The 22,719-nt window shown below is 51.0% G+C and overlaps 1 protein-coding gene and 1 long non-coding RNA gene across 5 annotated transcripts in view; one reads left to right on the forward strand and one right to left on the reverse strand.

Annotated features, from left to right (window-relative positions):
* The window catches only part of GIGYF1 (GRB10 interacting GYF protein 1), a 56,504-nt gene extending 37,901 nt beyond the window's left edge, over positions 1–18,603 (forward strand). For 3 of the 4 annotated variants that reach the window (XM_083706570.1, XM_083706571.1, XM_083706572.1), the window contains exons 21-28: positions 2,063–2,215; positions 3,517–3,633; positions 3,734–3,889; positions 5,507–5,682; positions 5,790–5,947; positions 7,065–7,225; positions 9,857–9,998; positions 12,117–18,603. In XM_083706570.1, coding sequence (XP_083562696.1) covers positions 2,063–2,215; positions 3,517–3,633; positions 3,734–3,889; positions 5,507–5,682; positions 5,790–5,947; positions 7,065–7,225; positions 9,857–9,998; positions 12,117–12,169 — 1,116 coding nt within the window. In that variant the 3' untranslated portion in view covers positions 12,170–18,603. The remainder of the gene's footprint in view (positions 1–2,062; positions 2,216–3,516; positions 3,634–3,733; positions 3,890–5,506; positions 5,683–5,789; positions 5,948–7,064; positions 7,226–9,856; positions 9,999–12,116) is intronic. The other variant, XM_083706573.1, reaches the window with a different exon arrangement.
* A 1,461-nt stretch (positions 18,604–20,064) lies between these two features.
* On the reverse strand, positions 20,065–21,780 carry LOC310829113. Its single transcript, XR_014557153.1, has 2 exons — positions 20,633–21,780; positions 20,065–20,589 (listed from the first exon to the last, which is right to left on the reverse strand). It is a non-coding gene; the product is annotated as an uncharacterized lncRNA (long non-coding RNA).
* Between the last annotated feature and the right edge of the window lie 939 nt (positions 21,781–22,719).

Raw genomic sequence — 22,719 nt, forward strand, 5'->3', positions numbered from 1 at the left:
GCGAGTTTTTTCTTCTTGCGAGTTTTTTGTCTTGCGAAGCACGGTTTCCCATAGGAATGCATTGAAAATCAATCAATGCGTTCCTATGGAAACCGCCTTCAGACCAGGTCCGGGGACAGTCTGTCCCCCGACCTCTTCTGAAGGCTGGGGGGGGGACAAGGGCTTTTCTTCCCACCACCAGTCTTCAGAAGGCTGTTCTGAAGGCTGGCGGTGGGAAGAAAAGCCCTTCTCCCCACCTCCCGCCCCGCAAGCTCCGGGGACAGGAGGGCTTTGCTGCCGACTGCCAGCATTTTAAAAGCCCCCGGGACAGCGGAGACTTCTCCGCTGTCCTGGGGCCATCTTAAAATGCTGGCGGGCGGCAGCGAAGCCCTCCTGTCCCGGGGCGATTTTAAAACGCTGGCGGGCGGCAGCGAAGGTTTCGCTGCCGCCCGCCAGCATTTTAAGATCGCCCGGGACAGCGGAGAAGTCTCCGCTGTCCCGGGAAGGCAGGCAGGCAGGGGGGAGCAAAGAGGTCCAGGACCTCTTCTGAAGGCCGGCGGTGGGCGAAAGTCTTTGCTCCCGACCGCCAGCATTTTAAAAGAGGTCCCCGGAGATTTCCCTATGGGCTTTCTTCTTGCGAAGCAAGCCCATAGGGAAATTCGTCTGGCGAAGCACCTCGAAAAACCGAAAACTCTTTCTTCTTGTGAGTTTTCCGTCTTGCGAGGCATTCGTCTTGCGAGGTACCACTGTAATGTCGGTTTGCAAGCCCCCTCCATAGAGGCTGGCCCCTCTCACTGTCCTCAGAGCTTGCTCACCAGTAACCTCCTCTGGCTGATATCTCGGACAGACCAGGGGGATTTTGATAGGCGACATTTTCCCAAGCGTGGGTAAAATGCACAACCCCTCCCTCCTGCTTCCGCAGGGGAAAGAAAATAAGTCAGAAATCTATTTACATGTTTATTTCTGACATTACAGCACTAGAGAAAAACACATCCTTTCAGTTCAGTTCTTCTAGCACATCTGACAAACTTCCTGAGCATGCGCAATCAGAAGGTTTCAAATTACACTCTTCACAAAGACTTATCCAGCCTGTGAACCTCCTGGGAAATTCTTTCCCACAGATAGGTGCATCATGTGATGTCAACAGTCTGGCTGTCTGCGGCTGTGATGTTTCCATATACTGACAAGTAGTAGTAGTAATAATAATAATAATAATAATAATAATAATAATAATAATTTTTATTTCTACCCCGCCCTCCCCAGCCAAGGCTGGGCTCAGAGCGGCTAACAAGCAATAATAAAAACAAGTTGAATGAGTACAACTTAAAAACAAGATTAAAATACAACATTAAAATATTGAAACATTAAAATGTTAAAATGCAGCCTCATCACAGGAGAAAAGGAAAAAGGAAAAAGAAAGAGGGGGAGGGAATCAAATTGGCTCCAAGCCAAAGGCCAGGCGGAACAACTCTGTCTTACAGGGCCTGCAGAAAGAAATCAGATCCTGCAGGGCCCTGGTCTCATGAGACAGAGCGTTCCACCAAGTTGGGGCCAGTACTGAAAAGGCCCTGGCTCTGGTTGAGGCTAATCCGACTTCCTTAGGGCCCAGGACCACTAGGGTGTTTATGGATCTTGAGGCTCTCCGTGGGGCATACCGGGAGAGGCAGTCCCGTAGGTACGAGGGCCCTAGGCCGTGAAGGGCTTTAAAGGTCAAAACCAGCACCTTGAACCTGACCCTGTACTCCACTGGGAGCCAGTGCAGCTGGAAAAGCACTGGGTGAATATGCTCCCATGGCAAAGACCCCGTGAGGAGCCTCGCTGCAGCATTCTGCACCCGCTGGCGTTTCTGGGTCAGCTTCAAGGGCAGCCCCACGTAGAGCGAATTACAGTAGTCAAGCCTGGAGGTGACCGTCGCATGGATCACAGTGGCCAGGTCCCCTTCAGACACACTTTCCCGCCTGAAACCCTGGGGCCGTTCTGGGCAGGCGGCGCTGCGCTTGATGGGACCCCCGGCCGCCTGGTTCTGTTCAAGGCGGCCCCTCGCGCCCTAACCGGCTTGTCCAATCCCCTTCCCACCCCGCAGCTACAAGAGCGGAGAGGCGCCGAACTCAGGGCTAAGAGGGACGAGGACGAGCGGAAGCGGCGCCAGGAAGAACAGAAGCGCCGCGAGGAGGAGGAGGTGTTCCGGCGCAAGCAGGCAAGGGCAGCGAGCGCCAGCACGGCCTCCCATGCGCAGGTGGGGCTCAAGATAGATAGCTCTCCCTCCTCCCCAGCACCCCTTCTTCCTCCAGCTCAGCCCCTTTGCGAGCGTGTGGGTCCACGGGAGCTCTTGTCCTGTGGGTGTAGAGCGGCTTCCTTCCTCTCTCTCACCCCCTTTCTGAAGGCTCTGGGACTTGGCCTGGGTGGGGGTGCTCTTTGGAAGAAAGTGGGAGCAGTCTTACTCCATGTGCGCCCCCCAGACCTCTTTGGTTGGCAGAACCAGCACCGTTCCACGCTCCACAAAATACCCGTTGTCACTTTCTGAAAGTCCCGAATTATTGCTAATTGTTCTCATGGGTGATTGTATTGTTTTTAAACTTCTTTTGTTAACCAATTTGCTTGCTTGCTGGCTGGCTTGTCTTTTGCATTCAAGCGGTGGATAAATTTTATGAAATAAAGTGAGGGGGTGGGAACAGAGAGAGACCCCCGAAGGAGTTTTTTTGGGGGGGCCGGCGGTTTCCTCCCCAGAGAAGAAGCAAGAATTCTGTCTGCAGTAGACGTAGGATTTGTCAGCTCGACTTTCTCAGCCAGGCTTTTTAAACACTTTTCAGTGCTGTAACCTGCCCCTGGATCTTAAGAGAGGAGGACAGCTAATAAATGAAACCATCACCATCTAGTCTCCAGCTGTTTTGGAACTACAACTCCCATCATCCCTAGCTGGGAGGACCAGTGACCAGGCATGATGGGAATTGTAGTCCAAAAAAACAGCTTGGCGACCCCAAATTTGGGGAACCCTGATCTAGTGAATTTGGAAGTCTGGTGGCTGGGATTTCAGGCGGGTGTGTGTTTTTCGATACGATACAATAATCTTTATTGTCATTGTCCCATACAGAACAACGAAATTGAAAAAATCTACATCAGACATTCAAAACCAACAAGCCTGCTATCCCAGCCTGGTTAGCCCCCTAAAAACTCTGATACCCCATAATTAAATACAATATACTCCCACAGAGACTACATTGCGTTTAAAACCCAAAAATCGCCTTTGGATAGAAACTGTTTCTCAGGCGGCTAGTCCTAGTCTTTATAACCCTGGACCTTCTTCCAGAAGCAGGAGCTGAAAGAGATCATTTCCGGGGTGCGCACTATCCTGCGCTATCTCTGCCGCTTTCTTATGACACCTGGAAGCATAGATTTGATCCAAGGTGGGAAGAGTGCACCCAATTATTCTCTCCGCAGTCTTTGCAACTCTGGACAGCATTGTTTTTCCCCTGACGGTGCAGCTCCCAAACCACACACACAGACCATAAGTTAATTCCCTCTCTCCTCTGCCTCCAGCTACCCTCTTCCTCGTCGTGGGGCCAGCAGTCCGTAAACAGCTCTTCCTCTACCCAGAACAGCTTCAGCATCTCGGACATCCAGAAGCTGGGGGACGTGCGGGCCTTGCGGGAAGAGGTGAGCCCTGCTCTGGTGCGGGTTTTGGGGTGCGGTGGCCCTCCTGGATTGCTGGGCTCACTTCTCACCCTCCCTTCTTGACGCCTCTCCCCCTCCTCAGTGCCGCCACCAGGAGCTCCTGAAGCTGATCCAGCAGCAGCAGAACTCTCACCCGCTGTGGACCAAGCAGAACGTCTCCATGAAGGCCCTGCTGGAGCTGCAGCAAGAGACCGAGAGGCACATGCAGAAACAGCAGCAGAGGGCGCAGCAGAGAGCCGTGAGTCAGCCCCCCCCGCTCCCCCCTCCCCGGGGGGCAGCTTGAGAGGAACCAGCCAGGCGAAGGAAGAAATAATAATAATAATAATAATAATAATAATAATAATAATAATAATATTATATTTATATCCTGCCCTCCCCAGCCGAAGCCGGGCTCAGAATAGCTAACAGCAGTAAAATAACGCAACATTCTAAAGGAATAATAATAATAATAATAATAAATTTGCACTCTGCCCCTGTTTTTGGGGGGACAGGAGGCAGGCAGGTGTCGGGGACTCCCTGGTCCTGAATGGGGCAACTGTGCCCCTGAAGGACCAGGTGCGCAGCCTGGGAGTCATTTTGGACTCACAGCTGTCCATGGAGGTGCAGGTCAATTCTGTGTCCAGGGCAGCTGTTTATCAGCTCCATCTGGTATGCAGGATGAGACCCTACCTGCCCGTGGACTGTCTGGCCAGAGTGGTGCATGCTCTGGTTATCTCCCGCTTGGACTACTGCCATGCGCTCTACGTGGGGCTACCTTTGAAGGTGACCCGGAAACTGCAATTAATCAAGAATGTGGCAGCGAGACTGGGGACTGGGAGACCACATAACAACGGTCTTGAAAAAGCTACATTGGCTCCCAGGACATTTCTGAGCACAATTCAAAGTGTTGGTGCTGACCTTGAAAGCCCTAAACGGCCTCAAAGGCCCAGTAGACCTGAAGGAGCATCTCCACCCCCATTGTTCAGCCGGACACTGAGGTCCAGCTCCAAGGGCCTTCTGGCGGTTCCCTCTCTGTGAGAAGCCAAGTTACAGGGAACCAGGCAGAGGGCCTTCTCGGTGGTGGCGCCCGCCCTGTGGAACGCCTTCCCACCAGATGTGAAAGAGAAAAACAACTACCAGACTTTTAGAAGACATCTGAAGGCAGCCCTGTTTAGGGAAGCTTTTAATGTTTAACAGACCACTGTATTTTAATATATCTGCTATAGGCTGCCCACCCAGATGGGCAGGGTATAAACAATAAATTCTATTCTACAGTGGTGCCTCGCAAGACGAAATTAATTCGTTCCGCAAGTTTTTTCTTCTTGCAAGTTTTTCGTCTTGCGAAGCACGGTTTCCCATAGGAATGCATTGAAAACCAATCAATGCGTTCCTATGGAGACCGTCCGGGGACAGAGGGGAAGCGCCGCGCGCCTTCCCCTCTGTCCCCGGACCTGTTTTAAAGCAAGGGGCGGAGGGGAGAAGATTGCTTCTCCCCGTTGCCTGCCCCGCAATCTCTGGGGACAGAGGGGACCTGTTTTAAAGCAAGGGAAGGGGCAGCGGGGAGAATCGCTTCTCCCCGTTGCCGCCCCTTGGTTCAAAAGGGGTCGGGGAGAGAGGGGAAGGCGCGCGCGCGCCTTACCCTCTGTCCCTGGAGATTGCGGGGCTGGCAACGGGGAGAAGCGATCTTCTCCCCGCCGCCCCTTGCTTCAAAAGAGGTCCGGGGACAGCGGGGAAGACGCGCTGCGCTTCTATAAGTAATTTATTATTATTATTATTATTATTATTATTATTATTATTATTATTATTGCTGCAGCAGCAGCTGTGGAGGGTTTGGGCTTCTGCAAACAGGTTCAAGCTTCTCCCTTTCCCTCCGTAGCACGGTGGCCACAGTTTGACCAGCCTCCCGTCTCAGTGGGGGGCTGACTCGAGCCCGCTGTGGGGGGCCCACGAGAAGAACAGCTCCATCAGCCTCTGGGAGGAGAGCATGAAGAATGCCGGCCCCCTCGCCAGGAGCCTGGGCTTGAAGAACAGCCGCAGCAGCCCGTCCCTGGGGTGAGCAGCGGGGCGGGCGGGCGGTGGGGCTTGGCCAGGGGAGAGGGGCAGGATCCGACCTCTCTCTCTCTCACACACACACACATCCTGGTCTCCTTCCCTTCCAGGGACACGTACAACGCCTCCTGTCGTCAGAGCCGGAAGAAGACGGACGAGGAGGAGAAACTGCTGAAGCTGCTTCAGGGAATCCACAAGCCGCAGGACGGTTTCACGCAGTGGTGTGAGCAAATGCTCCATGCCCTCAATACCTCCAGCAACCTTGATGGTATGGGGGGAGGCGGGAGGGGGAGGGGGGAGAAGAGGAAGAGGAGGGACAGCAGGACAGGGGCTCCCTCCCCGGCTGCCCCGGGGTGGATCGGAAGGAGGGTAGCGCAGTACCAGAGGCAGGCGGTCGAGAAAACCCCGGACCTCGGCGGGGGTTGGGATAGATGACCCCCCGGTGTCCCTTCCAGCTCCACGATTAAGCTTTGGTGCCAGATTTTAGCAGCACGGTTAGGGGCGGGAGGGGGCGGTTTTAACAGCACCTGCGTGGATCCTTGCTTTGCGCATGGAAGAGGGTGGAGGCAGGTTGTGAATACAGGCATCCCCCCCCCCCCCAAAAATGTAGCTGGGAATTTGGAGGGAGAGACCCGAGCAGCCTAAGCAAAGCCGTGTTACACCTGTGCCTTGCGAGGAGACCCTCCCTGGAGCCCAAAGGGGGGGGGGCTCCTCTTCAGGCTCCAGGGAAGTCCTCCTCGTGAGTTGGAAGCACTGTTAGGCAGGCTCCCCCCCCAAAAAATATTTATGCCCATTTTGCGTAAACGGGGAGTCACCTGTAATGAACGGGAACAAATAAAGCATGTTTTAAAAAGCAGTCGTCCCCCAAAGACTGCTTGTATATAGTCTTCAGGCTACAGCCGCTTCAGGTTGCGTTTTTTTTTGGGTTACGGACTGCCGAAACCCGGAAGTACGGGTTACTTCCATGTTTCGGCGGCCGCGCATGCGCAGAAGCGCTAAATCGCACTTTGCACATGTGCAGAAGCGCCAAATCACAACCCGGCATGTGCAGATGCAGGTTGCGAATGCAGCGGGTTGCAAACGCGCATCCTGCATGGATCACGTTTGCAACCGGGGCGTCCACTGTACATAGAAAAACGCATAGAGATAAAAGGCAAGGCTTTTCCCACTTGTTCCACCCATCCTGTCCCAGAGAGAGGCCTTGCTGGGAGGGAGGGTTGATATTTTCTGCCCCTCTTTCCACGCATTTTTGTAGGGAAGGATGGGAATCCCTTCCCCGCCTCCCCCTTTCCCCTGCGATAGGATGTGGCAATATCCTGTTTCTCCTCTTCTCTCTTCCGCCATGCTCTCTCCCCCCCAACCCCCAAAACACCACCCCAACCCAGTCCCCACTGTGGTGGCCTTCCTGAAGGAGGTGGAGTCCCCCTACGACGTCCACGACTGCATCCGCTCCTACCTGGGAGACACGGTGGAAGCCAAAGAGTTCGCGAAGCAGTTCCTGGAGCGCCGTGCCAAGCAGAGAGCCAGCCAGCAGCGCCAGCAGCAGCAGCAGGTGAGCCGCGCTCCGTTGCGGGAACCGGCCGTCGATCTCCCACCCCCAGCTGTCAACATATGCAGAAGAGGGCAAGGGAAGTCCGACCCGGGTCACGTTTGACTTGAGAACAGCCAGCTTCCCAAAAAAACAGCAAGGTTTGGTACGGTTGCCATATTTTGAAGAGCAAAAAACTGGACGCATTTGCCGACTTCTGCTTAAGTGCAGATCACCGCCGGCACTCGTTTTAAATACCGTATTTTTCGCTCCATAAGATGCACTTTTTTCTTCCTAAAAAGTAAGGGGAAAGTCTGTGCGTCTTATGGAGCGAATGTGTGGTCCCTGGAGCCGAATTGCCCAGGGGCGAAAAGCAGATCATGCTTCTTTTTTTGAAAGAGGGAAGTGTTGAAGCTCATATAAGTGTTGAAGCTCATAAGTGTTGAAACAAAGCTGCTGATCGGGGAGAGAGATAAGGGGCACTAGAGATAAAGGAGGCTGCCTGGGAGGGGGGAGGTAAAAGCCCATGGATCCTCAGGATTTTTACATTGGTTCACCCCAAATTCACCATCAGATCACATAGCATGTCCATGGCTACAGCCTGCACCAAAAAAATCACGCACCCACTGTATCCTGGGGCCGCAGTGGTGCAAAAATGTGGTTACAAAGCACGGATCCACATGGATCCTCAGGATTTTTGCATTAGGTCACCCCAAAATCACCATCAGATCACATGTCTGTGGCCACAGCATGAACCACAAAAATCATACATCCACTGTTTCGTTCAGAATATTTTTTTTCTTGTTTTCCTCCTCTAAAAACTAGGTGCGTCTTATGGAGCGGAAAATACGGTATATAGGATATAGAATCTCTGATATATTGCTAGTAGCAACATTCTTAACTGTCAACAACAAAATAATAATAATACATATTGCCCCCCTCACTTGCCACTTGAAAGTATTTGGGCTCATATCAGCGCGCACAGAACAATTTATTAAACTGGTTATCGTACGTCTGGGCTCCCCTTAAGGGTGGGGCGTGTTAACTCTCGCCCTCCCAGGCTCCTCCTCCTCCAAGATCTTGTTGCTGAGCCAGAGTCCTTTCAGTTCAGCCACAAGAGAAGGGATTTATACAGTAGGTAGGGAGTTTAAGATGCTGCTCTGTTGTGATTCTCTGCTGCAGACTAGCTTAGCCTGGCGCCTTAGATCTGATTCACTAGCAAAATTTTCTTGGGTTACTGTAGACAAAAAAAAAAAAACCAAGCAGAAAAACCCGGACATTTTGCCAGATTTTAAAAATCCGCCCAGATATTTTAATCCTGAAGAAGAGGTTGTGTCCGGTAGCCCTTGTGAGGAGCAAAAGGAAGTGAGCCTCATCAAGTACTCAATTTTATATAGTAAAGGTAAAGGGACCCCTGACCATTAGGTCTAGTCGTGACCAGCTCTGGGGTTGCAGCGCTCATCTCGCTTTATTGGCCAAGGGAGCCAGCGTTTGTCCGCTGACAGCTTCCAGGTCATGTGGTCAGCATGACTAAGCCGCTTCTGGCGAACCAGAGCAGTGCACGGAAACGCCATTTACCTTCCTGCTGGAGCTGTGCCTATTTATCTACTTGCACATTGACGTGCTTTTGAACTGCTAGGTTGGCAGGAGCAGGGACTGAGCAACGGGAGCTCACCCCGTCGCGGGGACTCAAACCACCGACCTTCTGATCAGCAAGCCCTAGGCTCTGTGGTTTAACCCACAGCGCCACCCACGGCCCTTGCCTGCCTGCACTGAAGCCTGTCAATTACTCCTCACTCCTTCACCCGAAGATCACCAGGTGGTTCACAACGTAAGAACGCAAAATGCACAATAAAAACAGAAGCGAAAACAAAAGCCCCTCCTACGAACGCCGTTAAAAGGACCCGGAGTGTTAAATCAGGCGAGGGCCTGGCTTTGCACCCTGGGCGTTTTTGTCCGGTCTCCCTTCAAGCCATGCCCTTTTGTGTACCTGAAGGAGCATCTCCACCCCCATCGTTCAGCCCGGACACTGAGATCCAGCACCGAGGGCCTTCTGGCGGTTCCCTCCCTGCGAGAAGTGAGGTTACAGGGAACCAGGCAGAGGGCCTTCTCAGTGGTGGCGCCCTCCCTGTGGAATGCCCTCCCACCAGATGTCAAGGAAATAAACAACGATCTGACTTTTAGAAGACATCTGAAGGCAGCCCTGTTTAGGGAAGCTTTTAATGTTTGATGCATTATTGTATTTTAGTGTTTTGTTGGAAGCCGCCCAGAGTGTCTGGGGAAGCTCAGCCAAATGGCTGGGGTATAAATAAATTATTACAGTAGTACCTCGCAAGACGAATGCCTCGCAAGACAAAAAACGCGCAAGACGAAAGAGTTTTCCGTTTTTTGAGTCGTTCTGCAAGACGAATTTCCCTATGGGCTTGCTTCGCAAGACGAAACGTCTTGCGAGTTTGTTTCCTTTTTCTTAAAGCTGCTAAGCCGTTAATAGCCGCTAATAGCCGCTAAGCCGCTAATAGCCGTGCTTCGCAAGACGAAAAGACCGCAAGACGAAGAGACTCACGGAACGGATTAATTTCGTCTTGCAAGGCACCACATTATTATTATTATTATTATTATTATTATTATTATTTTATTTTGTGTTCCTCACAGGAAGCCTGGCTGTCCTCCAGCAGCCTGCAGTCCCTCTTCCAGTCCAACCACAGCCCCAAGGCCCCCTCCTTCGAGAACAGCCAAGCCGCCAAGATCAAGAGGCGCCCGATGATGCTTCACGCGGACCCCAGCATCCTGGGTGAGAGGCCTGGCGGTGGGCGAGCCCTGGGCATCCGGGGGTGGAGGGAAAGGGGGGCTGGGACTGGGGCCTCTGTGGGGTATGGGAACAGGAGCCAGGTAGTGGGGACCATAGCTGTCAACTTTCAGATTTGAAAATAAGGGATCAGCAGCCTCACCTGTCCCGGGGACAGTCTACGGGATATCTAACAATCCGGGATAGCAGCGGGAAACGGGGCTGGAATAAGGGGATTTCCCGCAAAAAAAGGGAAGGTTGACAGCTCCTTCCCCCTCCAAACCCCCACCCCACCCAAGGGAGGGTCCCTAAAACTCCCACCCCAGGGTCCTTAACCCATATTTGTCTGGAGTCCCTTGTTTGCTCCAGTTCTGTTGCCTTAATTCCTGTAGGGCCGTGGTTTCCAACGTGGGACACACACTCCATAGGGAGGGTGATTTGATTTTTAGGGGGGGCAATTTGGAAGCTTGTTTAGACTATGGTTACCAGATTTTTTTCAATGAATCCGCGGACACTTTTTTTTTTTTTTTGAAGCTGAGTAGCAACAGGGAGTCAATACAGTGGTACCTCGGGTTAAGTACTTAATTCGTTCCAAAGCTCCGTTCTTAACCTGAAACTGTTCTTAACCTGAAGCCCCACTTTAGCTAATGGGGCCTCTTGCTGCTACTGTGCCGCCGGAGCACGATTTCTGTTCTCATCCTGAAGCAAAGTTCTTAACCTGAGGTACTATTTCTGGGTTAGCGGAGTCTGTAACCTGAAGCGCCTGTAACCCGAGGTACCACTGTAGTGGGGATGGTGAGGCAAAAGACCCTTGGGCCAAGCACACATGCATATTGTATAAAGGTGCAAAGCCCTTCTTTCGCACCCTGTGAAACATAAATCCGCAGGTTTTTCAAAAAACTGGGCAATGGCACGCTGCACGCCTGTGACTCCCGAGCCTTCCCCGATCTCCTGCCCCCTTTGTTTTGACAGGTTAGGGGAGGCTCGGGAGTCACGGGCGGGCGGCCGTTGCCCAGGAGGGGCCAGCCTGGTAGCACAGTTGGCTCTCGCTGGCTTCAGGAGCTGCTCTCCGCTGTGGCACAGGAGAAATGGCGGGCGCCACGGCAGCGGGCAGCTCCTGAAGCCAGCGAGAGCCAACTGTGCTACCAGGCTGGCTCCAGGCTGCTGAGGCTGCCGCTGCCACGTTTCCCAGGGACAGATTTGCAAATCCGGGGGTGGGATTGGCCCGGGGACAGATTTGCAAATCCGGGGACTGTCCTCGGGAACCCTAGTTTAGGCCACGTTGATGGCCTTTTAGGCTTCCTCCATGTGAATAGGAGTTCACTTTTTGAATAAGAAGAATCGCTGTATTTCCCCGTGCATGAGACTATACATTCATACCTCGGGTTACAGCCGCTTCAGCTTGCGTTTTTTTCAGTTTGCGGACTGCCTAAAACTGGAAGTACCAGAACGGGTTACTTCCGGGTTTCGGCAGTCGTGCATGCGCAGGAGCGCTGAATCGCAACGCGGGTTGCGAACGTGCACCCCGCACAGATCACATTCGCAACCTGAGCGTCCGCTCTATTTCCCCCCAAAATTTCTTAAGCTTAAAATTGGGGCTCGTCTTATACGTGGAACGTTGCAATTATTTATTTCTTCATTTTGGGCTCAAAAAACAGGGGTCGTCTTACATATGGGGGCGTCTTACACATGGAAAAATACAGTACAGTGGTACCTCGGGTTACATACGCTTCAGGTTATAGACTCCGCTAACCCAGAAATAGTGCTTCAGGTTAAGAACTTTGCTTCAGGATGAGAACAGAAATCGTGCTCCGGCGGCGCGGCGGCAGCAGGAGGCCCCATTAGCTAAAGTGGTGCTTCAGGTTAAGAACACTTTCGGGTTAAGAACGGACCTCCGGAACGAATTTACTTAACCCGAGGTACCACTATATATGTCACAGGGGGCATCAGGATTTTTAGAGATGCTTTGGTGGGGCATGGCCCCAGAAAGGTTGGGAACCACTGCTATGGGTTTCCAGGGCGGAAAGGGGAGGGAGTGGTTGGGGGGGGTGAAAGGATGGGTCAGATAGATTTGGGGGGGGGGCGCTGTCCTCCTGCCTGACGGGCCGTGTCTTCCCCTTCCAGGTTACGCTCTTCACGGCTCCTCGAGCGAGCTGGAAACGGTGGAGGACTACTGACTCACAGCAATAGGAATATCTCTTCGTTTTCATCTCTCTGTGTCTATATCTCTTCTCTCTCTCTCTCTCTCTGTATCTCTGCCGCTGCTGCCTTGATCTAACCAATTTCAGTCTCGGCTGAATGTGCACTGCAAGAGAGGCGGCCAGGTGCCCCCATCCCAATCATCACCCCCCCCCCTTCGCCTCCTGGACCGGAGGTCGAAAGTCGTGGGGAGGAAGCGGTCAGTGGCGGCAACGGTCAGTTACACACCGGCCAGGAGGAGGTTGTTGAGCACTTCTTTCCTTACGAGAAAAAAACAAAAACAAAAATAAGCACCTTAACGAACAAAACCTTTTTTTTTTTTTAATGCCGATGCACTTTATCCAAGTAAAGAAAAAAGAACTTTTTTTTACAGCGACTTGTTAAAAAGGAAAAAGGAAAAAAAAAGGAAAAAAAGAATTTTTTTTTTTGCAATCGCAGAAGATGTTTTTTTTTTCTATATACATATATATAAAGAAAATCGTTAAAAAAACCTACAAAAATTTTTATCTTTGAGAAGAAAACACTTATTTTTCACAAGGGGATAAGTTTTCAGAAAACAAAAAAAACGTGAATGGCAATTTCACAAAAGGCTTGATATAAAAAAAGATTTATAAGACAAAAAAAAGAAAAACTTGAAGAAATGCACTTAGAAAAAAAAAGGAACTGTGTTTTTTTTTTACCATTGTTTGGATAACTATATATATATATAAATATAAATATATACATTTGTGTAAATACTGTTCAGACTTGCCCCGCACAGTATATATATTTTCTCTTACGAAGAGGCCATTTTTTATAAGACTTTTTTCTTCTGTTGTTGTTCTTGTCGTCATTTTTTTTAAAAAACGAAAATTGCACAAATGCCTACCCTTCACCCCCCCCTCTCCCCCTCTGGACATTACAATTCTATCTGTGTTTTTTTTGTGGATTTTTTTTTATATATAATCAAAGGGAAAAAAGGAGGAGAGAAAAAAAAGAGAACTTTGCAAAAAGAGTAATTTTACACTAACGTCGAAGCGGGTTTGCTCGTACCAGAAGCTGCTTTTGCTCTGCAAACCCGGCCCCAAGAATTCCCGTCGGCTCCGGACGAAACCTTCTGGCTTCATCTAAGGAATCCCGCAAAGCGAAGAGCCTTCCTTTTCTCCATCCCAAAAGCCACCTTTTTCAAAATCTCCCCACCTGCGAATTACCGTACAAACCTTTTCTTTCCTGCGTGCTACAGAAGGTGACGTGTTTCCCCTCCGGCGACTGTTTTGCATGTCTGCATGAGACGCACTTTTTTTTTCCATTCTGAGATATAAGGAGAGGAAGGGAAAAACTCCGAAGGGAGAATGGGGGTCTTCTGGGGTTTTTGTGCGTTTGAGTGCGTTGTTTTTTTTTTTTAAATCTTCCCTACCCTCCTTTCCCACCCCGATTTCTTCCTTTTTTTTTTAAACGTGTACACAGTTGAGAATCAAATCGTTATTGAAAGTGTTGTCTCCCCCACCCCCTTTTGTTGTTTCGTGGAGAAAAAGACCTGAGTTACTTTTCCGACGTCAGGAACTATCTCCCTGGTGCACTCAGAGCAGAATTGAATGTATTGAATCCTCGGGCGACAATTTCGAAGCTGCAGAACCACGTTTATTCTCCCCCCCCCCCAAACCCCAAAAGCTGCCTGTTACAAGATGGTGTTTCAAGAGCAACAAAGCGCTGTTTGTAAAGGGGGGGCGGATGTGCTTCCTTCTTAAAATCTCACTTTAAAACCAGGAAGCGACCGCCAATGTCTTACTCGCGGTCTCCCACTCTCGGGAGAACCGGCGTTTTTAAGACTAAACTCTTCCCCCCCCCCTTCCACACACAATTGCACCCCGATTTAGGGAGCTGACAATTGGGGTGTGCTTTTCCTGTGCATATGTAGCTGTGGTTGTGCTTGTGTATATATATATATATAGTATATTTACAGATGGTAACCTTTTATATCTATATATATATATATATATATAATGCTTGAACAGAGATTTTCTTTGGCGTGCGCGTGAGCTCGCAAGGAACTTAATTTTTTGTTCTGTTTACAATCCTTCCCATGCGGGTGGGGGGGTGTCGCTGGGTGCACACAAGGTACAACTTGGAAGTCAGAACCCCGAGAAGTGGCGGGGGGGCGGCCAGGGGTCATAGGAAACCAATTTCGCTGCTCCACCCCCTTCTTAAGCCCCCCACCCAACCTCTCTTTATAACCTCCCTCTCACGGAGACTCACAGGTTGAGGCCGCAGGGAGACCCTCATCGTCTTCCGCACCTCGCTGGTAAACGTGTGTGTCGTTGCAAAAGCCCACCTGCTCTTTTTATTTGGGGGGGGGGGCTTATTGTTGCGAACGCCCCTTTCCCAAGGGTGCCTCTCGCTCGGTCGCGCCAAGGTCTCGGAGGCACTGGTGCCATTGGCTTTTCCTCCTCTCTGTGGTGTTGTGCGTTTTTTTTAAGGCAGGGTGTGTGTGTGTGTAGAAAGGGGGGGAATCCTTTAAACGAACACAACTTTCGAGCCGCGACGCAAGCGACAAAAAATACGCACCCACCCCCCTTCGGGAAACAATCCCACACTCATGACCAAAACGCCGGAAGGCCCATCGTCGTTTTTTTTGTTTTCAATCTTCCGTATTTTATGTGAACGTTTGCGTAAGGCCACAAACTCGGAAGGATCGATTGTGTGTGTGTGTGTCGTTTTGATAAGCCCCCCCCTTAAAATACTGTGATGTTTTTTAATGGTTCCTGTGTTACAAGGCAGGAGGAACGAGGCGATGGTTTGGAGAGCTCCGGTCCACCCTCTCCGCCTCTTTCTCTCTCTCAAAGTAGGATGGAAGAAGGCTGCTCGTTTTTTTCAGGGTGGAGGGGGGATCGGATACCCCCCCCCCGGTGCCTCTGCCCCACTCACTTTTACCTTCTGGTCAGTATTCATCTGTGGAGGAGGGGAGACCCCACCCCAGGCGCCACAAATCGAGGGCCTCCTCCTTCTCTTCCTCCTCTTCTGTGACTCCAAAAGCTGTTTCCCCCTATGGCGGCAGTGGGGCGGGGGGGGGGGTCCCCACAGCGGGTCAGGCCTCCTCCTGAGTAGACGTCCTCTTTGGAGTGTGTGTTTCGGGGGGGGGGCGTTCCCAAGGTGGCCAACTTTGGCATTATTCCTCCATCTCTCCAACGAGAGTGGCACCTGTCTGTCTCTCCCGCCGAACGGGCGATGAGCTACAGAGACGGCATCTCTCGTGTCCGAAGACTTGGTACCATTTCACCCCCTCCTCATTTATTTTTTATTTTTTGCCCGGGGGGGGGGGGCGGAGAAGGATATTGCCTCAAGAATGTATTTTAGGAAAGCTGCTTCCTTTGCCAATCAAGGGCTGTTATCGTCGTCAGACCCTCGTATCAATCGCTCGCTTGCAAAACGGGGGGCTTTGTGCGTGGGTGTTGGGGGGGGGGTCTTTTCCCTTCCCGCACCGTCCTGCCATATAATTTTTTGTGTGTCCTGTTGGGATATTTCCCCCCCCCCTTTCTTTGTTCCTTTTGCACCGAAACCTCGGGACGGGGTTTTGCGAACTGAAATAATCCTAAGACTTCTCTGTTCCTTCGTGCATTTCTTTTTATCAAGGTACGGGCAAAGTTTACAAAAAAAAAAGAGCTGGCTTTGTGGCAGCGGGAGACTCCCCAACCCTGACTTGTAATCCAGGGGGAGTCCTTTGTTGTTGCTGGATGGGGGGGGGGTCTCAAAAGTAGAATGACAGCCCCTTCCTCTCTTGACTGGAGGAAACGCCCGCCAAGCTCTTTAGAATAATATTATTTTTCCCCAGTCTGTGAGAAGAGTGCGAGAGACTGTGAGTGAAATGGGATGCGTTCCCCGTCCGCGAAAGCGATCGGCGGATTCGCCGTCCCCCCCCCTCGCCCCCCACCTCTTGCATAAATGCTTGATTTTCTCCCACACACAGAACCTGTTTTGTGCGCGCTCATTTGTGCGCAAACATTTGCCTTATCAGTTTATGGGTGGGGGGGGCGTGCGAAAATGACCTTCAACCACCTATTGGTCTTAGGGTGTGTGTGTGCGCGTTTGTGTGTGTCGTTCTCCCAGTATTATCAATGGGTGTTTTTTCCTTAAAAAATATATATTGAAAACCCCGAGCAATAAGGAGATTAAAAAAAAAAGAAGAATTGTAGCACATGAAGAAGCTGGGAAAAGGTTTTAATTCCAGCTGTTAATTGGGACGGTGGGGGGGGCTATACGTGCTTAGGAGGGGGCCCCCAAACCCCTTCTTGCCCCCCACCCCAAATTTACGTGGGGTTTTCGTTGCTGTGTTTTTCGAGAGGAAATCCACCAAATGTGAAGATGGTAGAAAGGGGTTGTGCATTGGGGCGGGGGGGGGGCGCAACCCCACAGCCGCCACTACAGTGGGACTCCTCTTCCTCCGCCTTTGCCCCCCACCCCGGAGGAAAGAGTCCGAATTCTGATGCCAGTTTCGCTCTACATAAGACAATGTTTTGGGGTTTTTTTGCGTGGTTGTGAGACACAAGTACTTCCCTCCTTCCTTAATCACAGTAGCAGCAGCATCAATGCCTTTCTTTAACTGATATATATATATATTTGTGTGTATTTTGGTCTTGGGGGGGCAACCATTTGGAATGTGACTATGAATGTAATAAGTGCTAGGTTCAAACTCTCCTGGCTGCCAGTGTGGGAGGGATATGTGTTGGGGTTTTTTCTTTTTCTTTTATTGGTATGTGTGTTTGCTTTGGGGGAACTTGGTTTTAATTTTTTCCGCTTTACCGGGTGCCAGAAGGGACGGCAGAGTCCCGTGCGTTGGGGGGGGGGGAAGGGAATGGATCGCTTTGCGACGGCCGCTGGGACGGGGGAGACAGAAAGAGACCAAGGGATGCTCTGCGTCTCGGTTTGCCGATTTGGCCATTTTTGGGGAAGATCTCAGAAAAGGGCGTCTCTCCCCATTCCCTCTCCCGCGGCGTCCCAAAATCTCGCCGTTTCCCAAAATTAGCGAAAAGCTTTGTGGGGTGGTTGTTTTCCGTTGTTGCGTTTTTTCCGATGCCTTAAATTGTACAAATTGACTTGCTTCTCGGGAGGGGCGAGATTTCTGGCGGCGGCGACCTCTTTTTGTGGGTGGGTGTGCTTCGATCGGGGAGTGTGTGTGTGCATTATTATTTTTTGTCTCAAAGCCTCTTGAGCCAACCAAAGGGGTGTTAGAACTCGTGCCAGCTCTGAGCGGCGCGAGGGTTTGGGGAGGGGGTGCTGCGAAGCCGGAAAAGAGCCGTCGCCCGGACGCCTGGGTCCCCCGCACGCGGTTTCCGCTCGGCACAGGGGCCGGCAGGAGACGAGCGAGGGGGCTCACCTGCTTCTACGTTGGCAGAAGTTGGACGGTCGGGGTGGCAGTGGACCTGTGCAACCTTCCCACCCTCCTCTGGACTCTTGGGTGCGGATCCTGCTCGACTCCTTTTGTTTTTCATGCTTCTAGCCCTCATCAGCCAAGGGTTGGCTAGAGGCCCATCTACCTCCCCCCTGCTGCTGCTGCTGCTGCTGCTGCTGCCGTCGGCGTGGAGAAGAGACCCCCCTTCTCCCCTCAAGTATTACACGAAACTGTGATGGGGCGTAGTTGGCCCCCCAGCTCCTACTGAGAGTGGAAACATGTTTACAGAGCTTTTTTCCGATTTGTTTTGTTGTGTGTATGTGTGTATTCCCCCCCCCCCCGCCTCCGGTGCGAAATCGGCACGGACTTAAACTCCGAGAGATGGGGGGACCCCCCCCTGAACTTTGTGGTTCGCTGAATGTTAAGGGCGGTCGCCGCCCGAGGACTTAACTTCTTCACTGGAGGGGCAAGCTTCTCTCTCGGCCAGCTGCCCGCAGGACTCCTGGGTTCCTCTGCCGCCTCTGCAAACAGAGTGTCCCCCCCCCCCCGTGGGGCGTCGGATGGAGCCACGGCAGCCGAGGACGACGATTACTAAAGGAGTTAAAAGACTCTTTCCCCCCCTCCCCGACAACAAAAACGGACTTCTTTTTGTAGCTTCTGACCCCCCCAGGTGCAAAACGTGGCAGGGGGGTGAACGCTTCCACCCCTCTTGTTTCAAGTGGGGGGGTGTGGGGGGGTGGAGGCAGGACTGTTAAGCTTCTATTCCTGCGCCTTAAGTTTGGGGGGGTTCTCTTTGCTGTACATAATTGCCAGCCCCCCCCCCCATTTTTGTTATGCTCCTCTGGAAAAAGACGTAGGAACTGTCTGGCTTTTCAATTGGGGGTTATATGTATAAATATTCATGGGTGTTAAAGATGCCAAATCCCCTTTGCCCCGCCCCTTTCTGTACAATATTCCCCCCCCCCATGCATCTTTTGTAAATAACAAAGTTTTTCTCTTTCACCCTGCAAAGTTTGCAAGGAAATAAAAGCTTAGATGGTTGTGGAACCGACTGCTGACTTCCTAGATTCGGACGGCGCTCCTTCCAAGTTGGCCAAGCGATCCGAAGCCCTCGTCCCTTTTTCGCTTTTCATTTCATCATTTTTATCCATCTCACACCGTTCGAATGTTAAAAAGCCTCGGGAGGTGTTTGCAAGAAACAAAACCGTCCCTGAAAAGATTACCAACCACGGTTCAAAACATGCAATTCGTTGAAATGCTTAAAGCAGGTTAAAATTAACACCAGCCCTCCTAAAGCATCTGAGCAGGCTTCTCTAAATCTTTTGTGTTTTTAGCAGGCATCCAAAAAGCTTACAGCAAAGGCGTCTGCTTGATATCAAGAGGCAGGGAGTTCCAAAGTGCGCAGGCCACACAAAACCATAATGGAGTTTCTGTATACGTCGCCCCACCTCCCATCGCCCCAGTGTCTTGTAAGCCAGGGCTGATGGGATTTGTAGTCCGAAGCACACCCCGAGGGCACCAGGCTGGCAAGGGCCCTTGGGCCCTGCAATGAGGCAGGATGAGGCGAGTGCCGAAGGGCAGGGAAGGTGGTGGGAAGCTTGTTAGTGGTAATAAGAATTATTTACACCCCGTCCATCTGGCTGGGTTTCCCCAGCAACTCTGGGCAGCTTTCAACAGAATATTAAAATACAATAATCTATTAAACATTAAAAGCTTTCTAAACAGGGCTGCCTTCAGATGTCTTCTAAAAGTCTGGTAGTTCTTGTTCTCTTTGACATCTGGTGGGAGGGAGTTCCACAGGGCGGGGGCCACCACCGAGAAGGCCCTCTGCCTGGTTCCCTGTAACTTGGCTTCTTGCAGGGAGGGAAACGCCAGAAGGCCCTCGGAGCTGGACCCAGGTGTCCGGGGTGGAGATGCTCCTTCAGGTCTACTGGGCCTTGGAGGCTATTTAGGGCTTTCAAGGTCCGCACCAACACTTTGAATTGTGCTTGGAAACGTAATGGGAGCCAATGTAGGATTTCAAGACCGGTGTTATGTGGTCTCCCAGTCCCCAGTCTAGCTGCCGCAGTTGTAGTTTCCGGGTTGCCTTCAAAGGTAGCCGCACATGGAGCGCATTGCAGTAGTCCAAGCGAGATATAACCAGAGCATGCGCCACTCTGGCCAGACAGTTAGGGGAGCATGTGGTACCCCACTAAGCAGACCCTTGGCCTCGGGCGCAGTGGAGCCCCTGCCCCATGGCAAAGAGCGTGCCATCTGCCACCCTGATTGCTTTGCACGTGAAATGGAGGAAGGCTCATAGAATTGCAGAGTTGGAAGGGACCTTGAGAGTCAATCTAGTCCAGCCCCAACTGTGCAGGAACCCCGCCCACAGCCATGCCCCTTTCTGCCAGATACACACAGTGTGTCTGTTGTGTTTTTTAAAGACTTAATAGTGCAAAATTACCTGCTTTGGCAAGCGAACGTGAACCGGAAATGTGCTGCCAGTAATCTCACTCACAGGCCTTCTCATAAGGAAGAAACCTGTTTTATTTTGGGGTGAACATTAGGAACAAAACACGGCTGTTCTCATACGGTGCCCTTTATCAGTTCTGCTAAATCGGCTGCGCTGGAACTGGGAAATGTGTTGGCACCGGCAAAACTGGTGCTTCGGGGGTCTTCTCAGGCTAAGAATGAAGGGGGGGGGCTTTTAGAGACGGTGGAAATGCAATACGCTATCTCATCTTTTCCTTTTCTTCAGGCAGCAAAATGTCTTGGGCTCGGCCTTTCTCTTTCCACCAAATGAACGTGAGGTGGGTGGACTCTAGTCACGCCGCACATATACATTGCCAGGATTTGCCCATCACCCCCTCCCCCTCTTAAATTTTCTATTTATTTTTACAAATTTTTGATATTCTAGTTCAAGGGAGTCCTGCGACCACATGTAATTGCAGTAATAGATTTGCTCAAAAGTGTTGTAGCATTCAATTTTTCCTTTCCCCTTTTCCTAACGATCCCTAACCTGGAATTTGCTGTTTGCACATTGTTTTCATCCTTCTAACCCTCCACAAGCCCAATATCATTTTCCCAAGTCAGTCACTGCCAGCTGCACATCTTCTCAACCAAAACACGTCACTTGGATATCCAACGGCTTCCTTGCTTTAATTCCCATCCATCCTTTTTTTTTGGGGGGGGGGGTGTTGAATGTTCCTAACCCATTTTATAATGTATATAAAATAGAACAACTGTCACAGATCAAAAACAGCTGTTCTTGCTAATCGGTTGAGTATCCTTCCATCATTGGCCCGTCAAGATTTAAGTGGAGTTGGTAGACAAATATCACATCCATTTTGCAGGGGATTGGTGCTGAGGGTTAAAGCACAGAGCCTAGGACTTGCCGATCAGAAGGTCGGCGGTTTGAATCCCCGCGACAGGGTGAGCTCCCGTTGCTCGGTCCCTGCTCCTGCCAACCTAGCAGTTCGAAAGCACAAAAGTGCAAGTACATAAATAGGTACCACTCCAGCAGGAAGGTAAACGGCGTTTCCGTGCGCTGCTCTGGTTCGCCAGAAGCGGCTTAGTCCTGCTGGCCACATGACCCGGAAGCTGTACGCCGGCTCCCTCGGCCAGTAAAGCGAGATGAGCGCCGCAACCCCAGAGTTGTCCACGACTGGACCTAAAGGTCAGGGGTCCCTTTACTTAAATACTATATAGGATAGCTAGCAGCTTGGCAAACCTTTTAAATTAGATGTGTTGAAAGCTTTTGATACTCCAAACTGGTCTTTCTTTAAACTGCAATACCAGAATGGTTTCTCTTTAGACATAGGATGTTCTTAAAAACTATTTGCCAGCTGTATCGGGAAAGAATAAGCCAGCATTGGACTAAAATGCCTTTGAAAATGGCATTCTTAAAATTACGTTGCAAGGCTGCCCTGTCATTGCTGCCTTTTGCTCTTGTGATGGAGGATTCAGACATTAAGGGATATTATATTGCTGGTGCACAACATAAAATCGGTTTGCTTGCAGATGTTCGCTCCCTTGATTTCAGAACCAATTTCATCCGCTGCCGAGATGAAACATATAATAATAATTTATCATTTATACCCTGGTGTTTTATTAATTCAGACATCTATCGAGATTCTCAAATGACTACTCTAAACCCATTTATAAAATTAGCACCTAAAACCTGCTTGCAAAAACTTTTCTTTTTCCACCTTTGAAAGAAAATTGAGAGGTGTCAGCAAACTTTGCCACCTCTATAATAATAATAATTTATTATTTGTACCCTGCCCATCTGGCTGGGTTTCCCCAGCCACTCTGGGTGGCTTCCACAGAAACAAAAAATAAACTAAAATATCACACATTAAAAACTTCCCTGAACAGAGCTGCCTTAAGATGTCTCCTGAATGTCAAGTAGTTGTTAATCGCTTTGGCCTCTGATGGGAGGGTGTTCCACAGGGCAGGCACCACCACCGAGAAGGCCCTCTGCCTGGTTGCTTGCAATGAGGGAACTGCCAGAAGGCCCTCGGCGCTGGACCTCAGTGTCTGGGCTGAACAATGGGGGTGGAGACGCTCCTTCAGGTCTACTGGGCCGAGGCCGTTTAGGGCTTTCAAGGTCAACACCAACACTTTGAATTGTGCTTGGAAACATCATGGGAGCCAGTGTAGGTCTTTCAGGACCAGTGTTATGTGGTCCCGGCGGCCGCTCCCAGTCACCAGTCTAGCTGCCGCATTCTGGATTAGTTGTAGTTTCCTGGTCACCTTCAAAGGCAGCCCCACGTAGAGCGCATGGCAGTAGTCCAAGCGGGAGATAACCAGAGCATGCACCACTCTGGCGAGACAGTCCGCGAGCAGGTGGGGTCTCATCCTGTGCACCAGATGGAGTTGGTAGACAGCTGCCCTGGATACAGAATTGACCTGTGCCTCCATGGACAGCTGTGAATCCAAAATGACTCCCCGGCTGCGCACCTGGTCCTTCAGGGGCACAATTACTCCATTCAGCACCAGGGAATCCTCCACACCTGCCCGCGGATCAGGAGAAAACAAGCTTGCTCCATCTTCCTTTAGATATTTGAAGGTGGCTCTCATATCTCTCCTCTGTCCTGGGCTAAACATGCCCATGATGGGCAAATGTCCAGGCAGAGTTTAAGAGCAGCAATCTCCCCTCCTGCAGTTCCCAGCAAGCAAAAT

Source organism: Podarcis gaigeae (assembly GCF_964106915.1).
Source record: "Podarcis gaigeae genome assembly, chromosome: 13".
Taxonomy (NCBI): Eukaryota; Metazoa; Chordata; class Lepidosauria; order Squamata; family Lacertidae; genus Podarcis; species Podarcis gaigeae.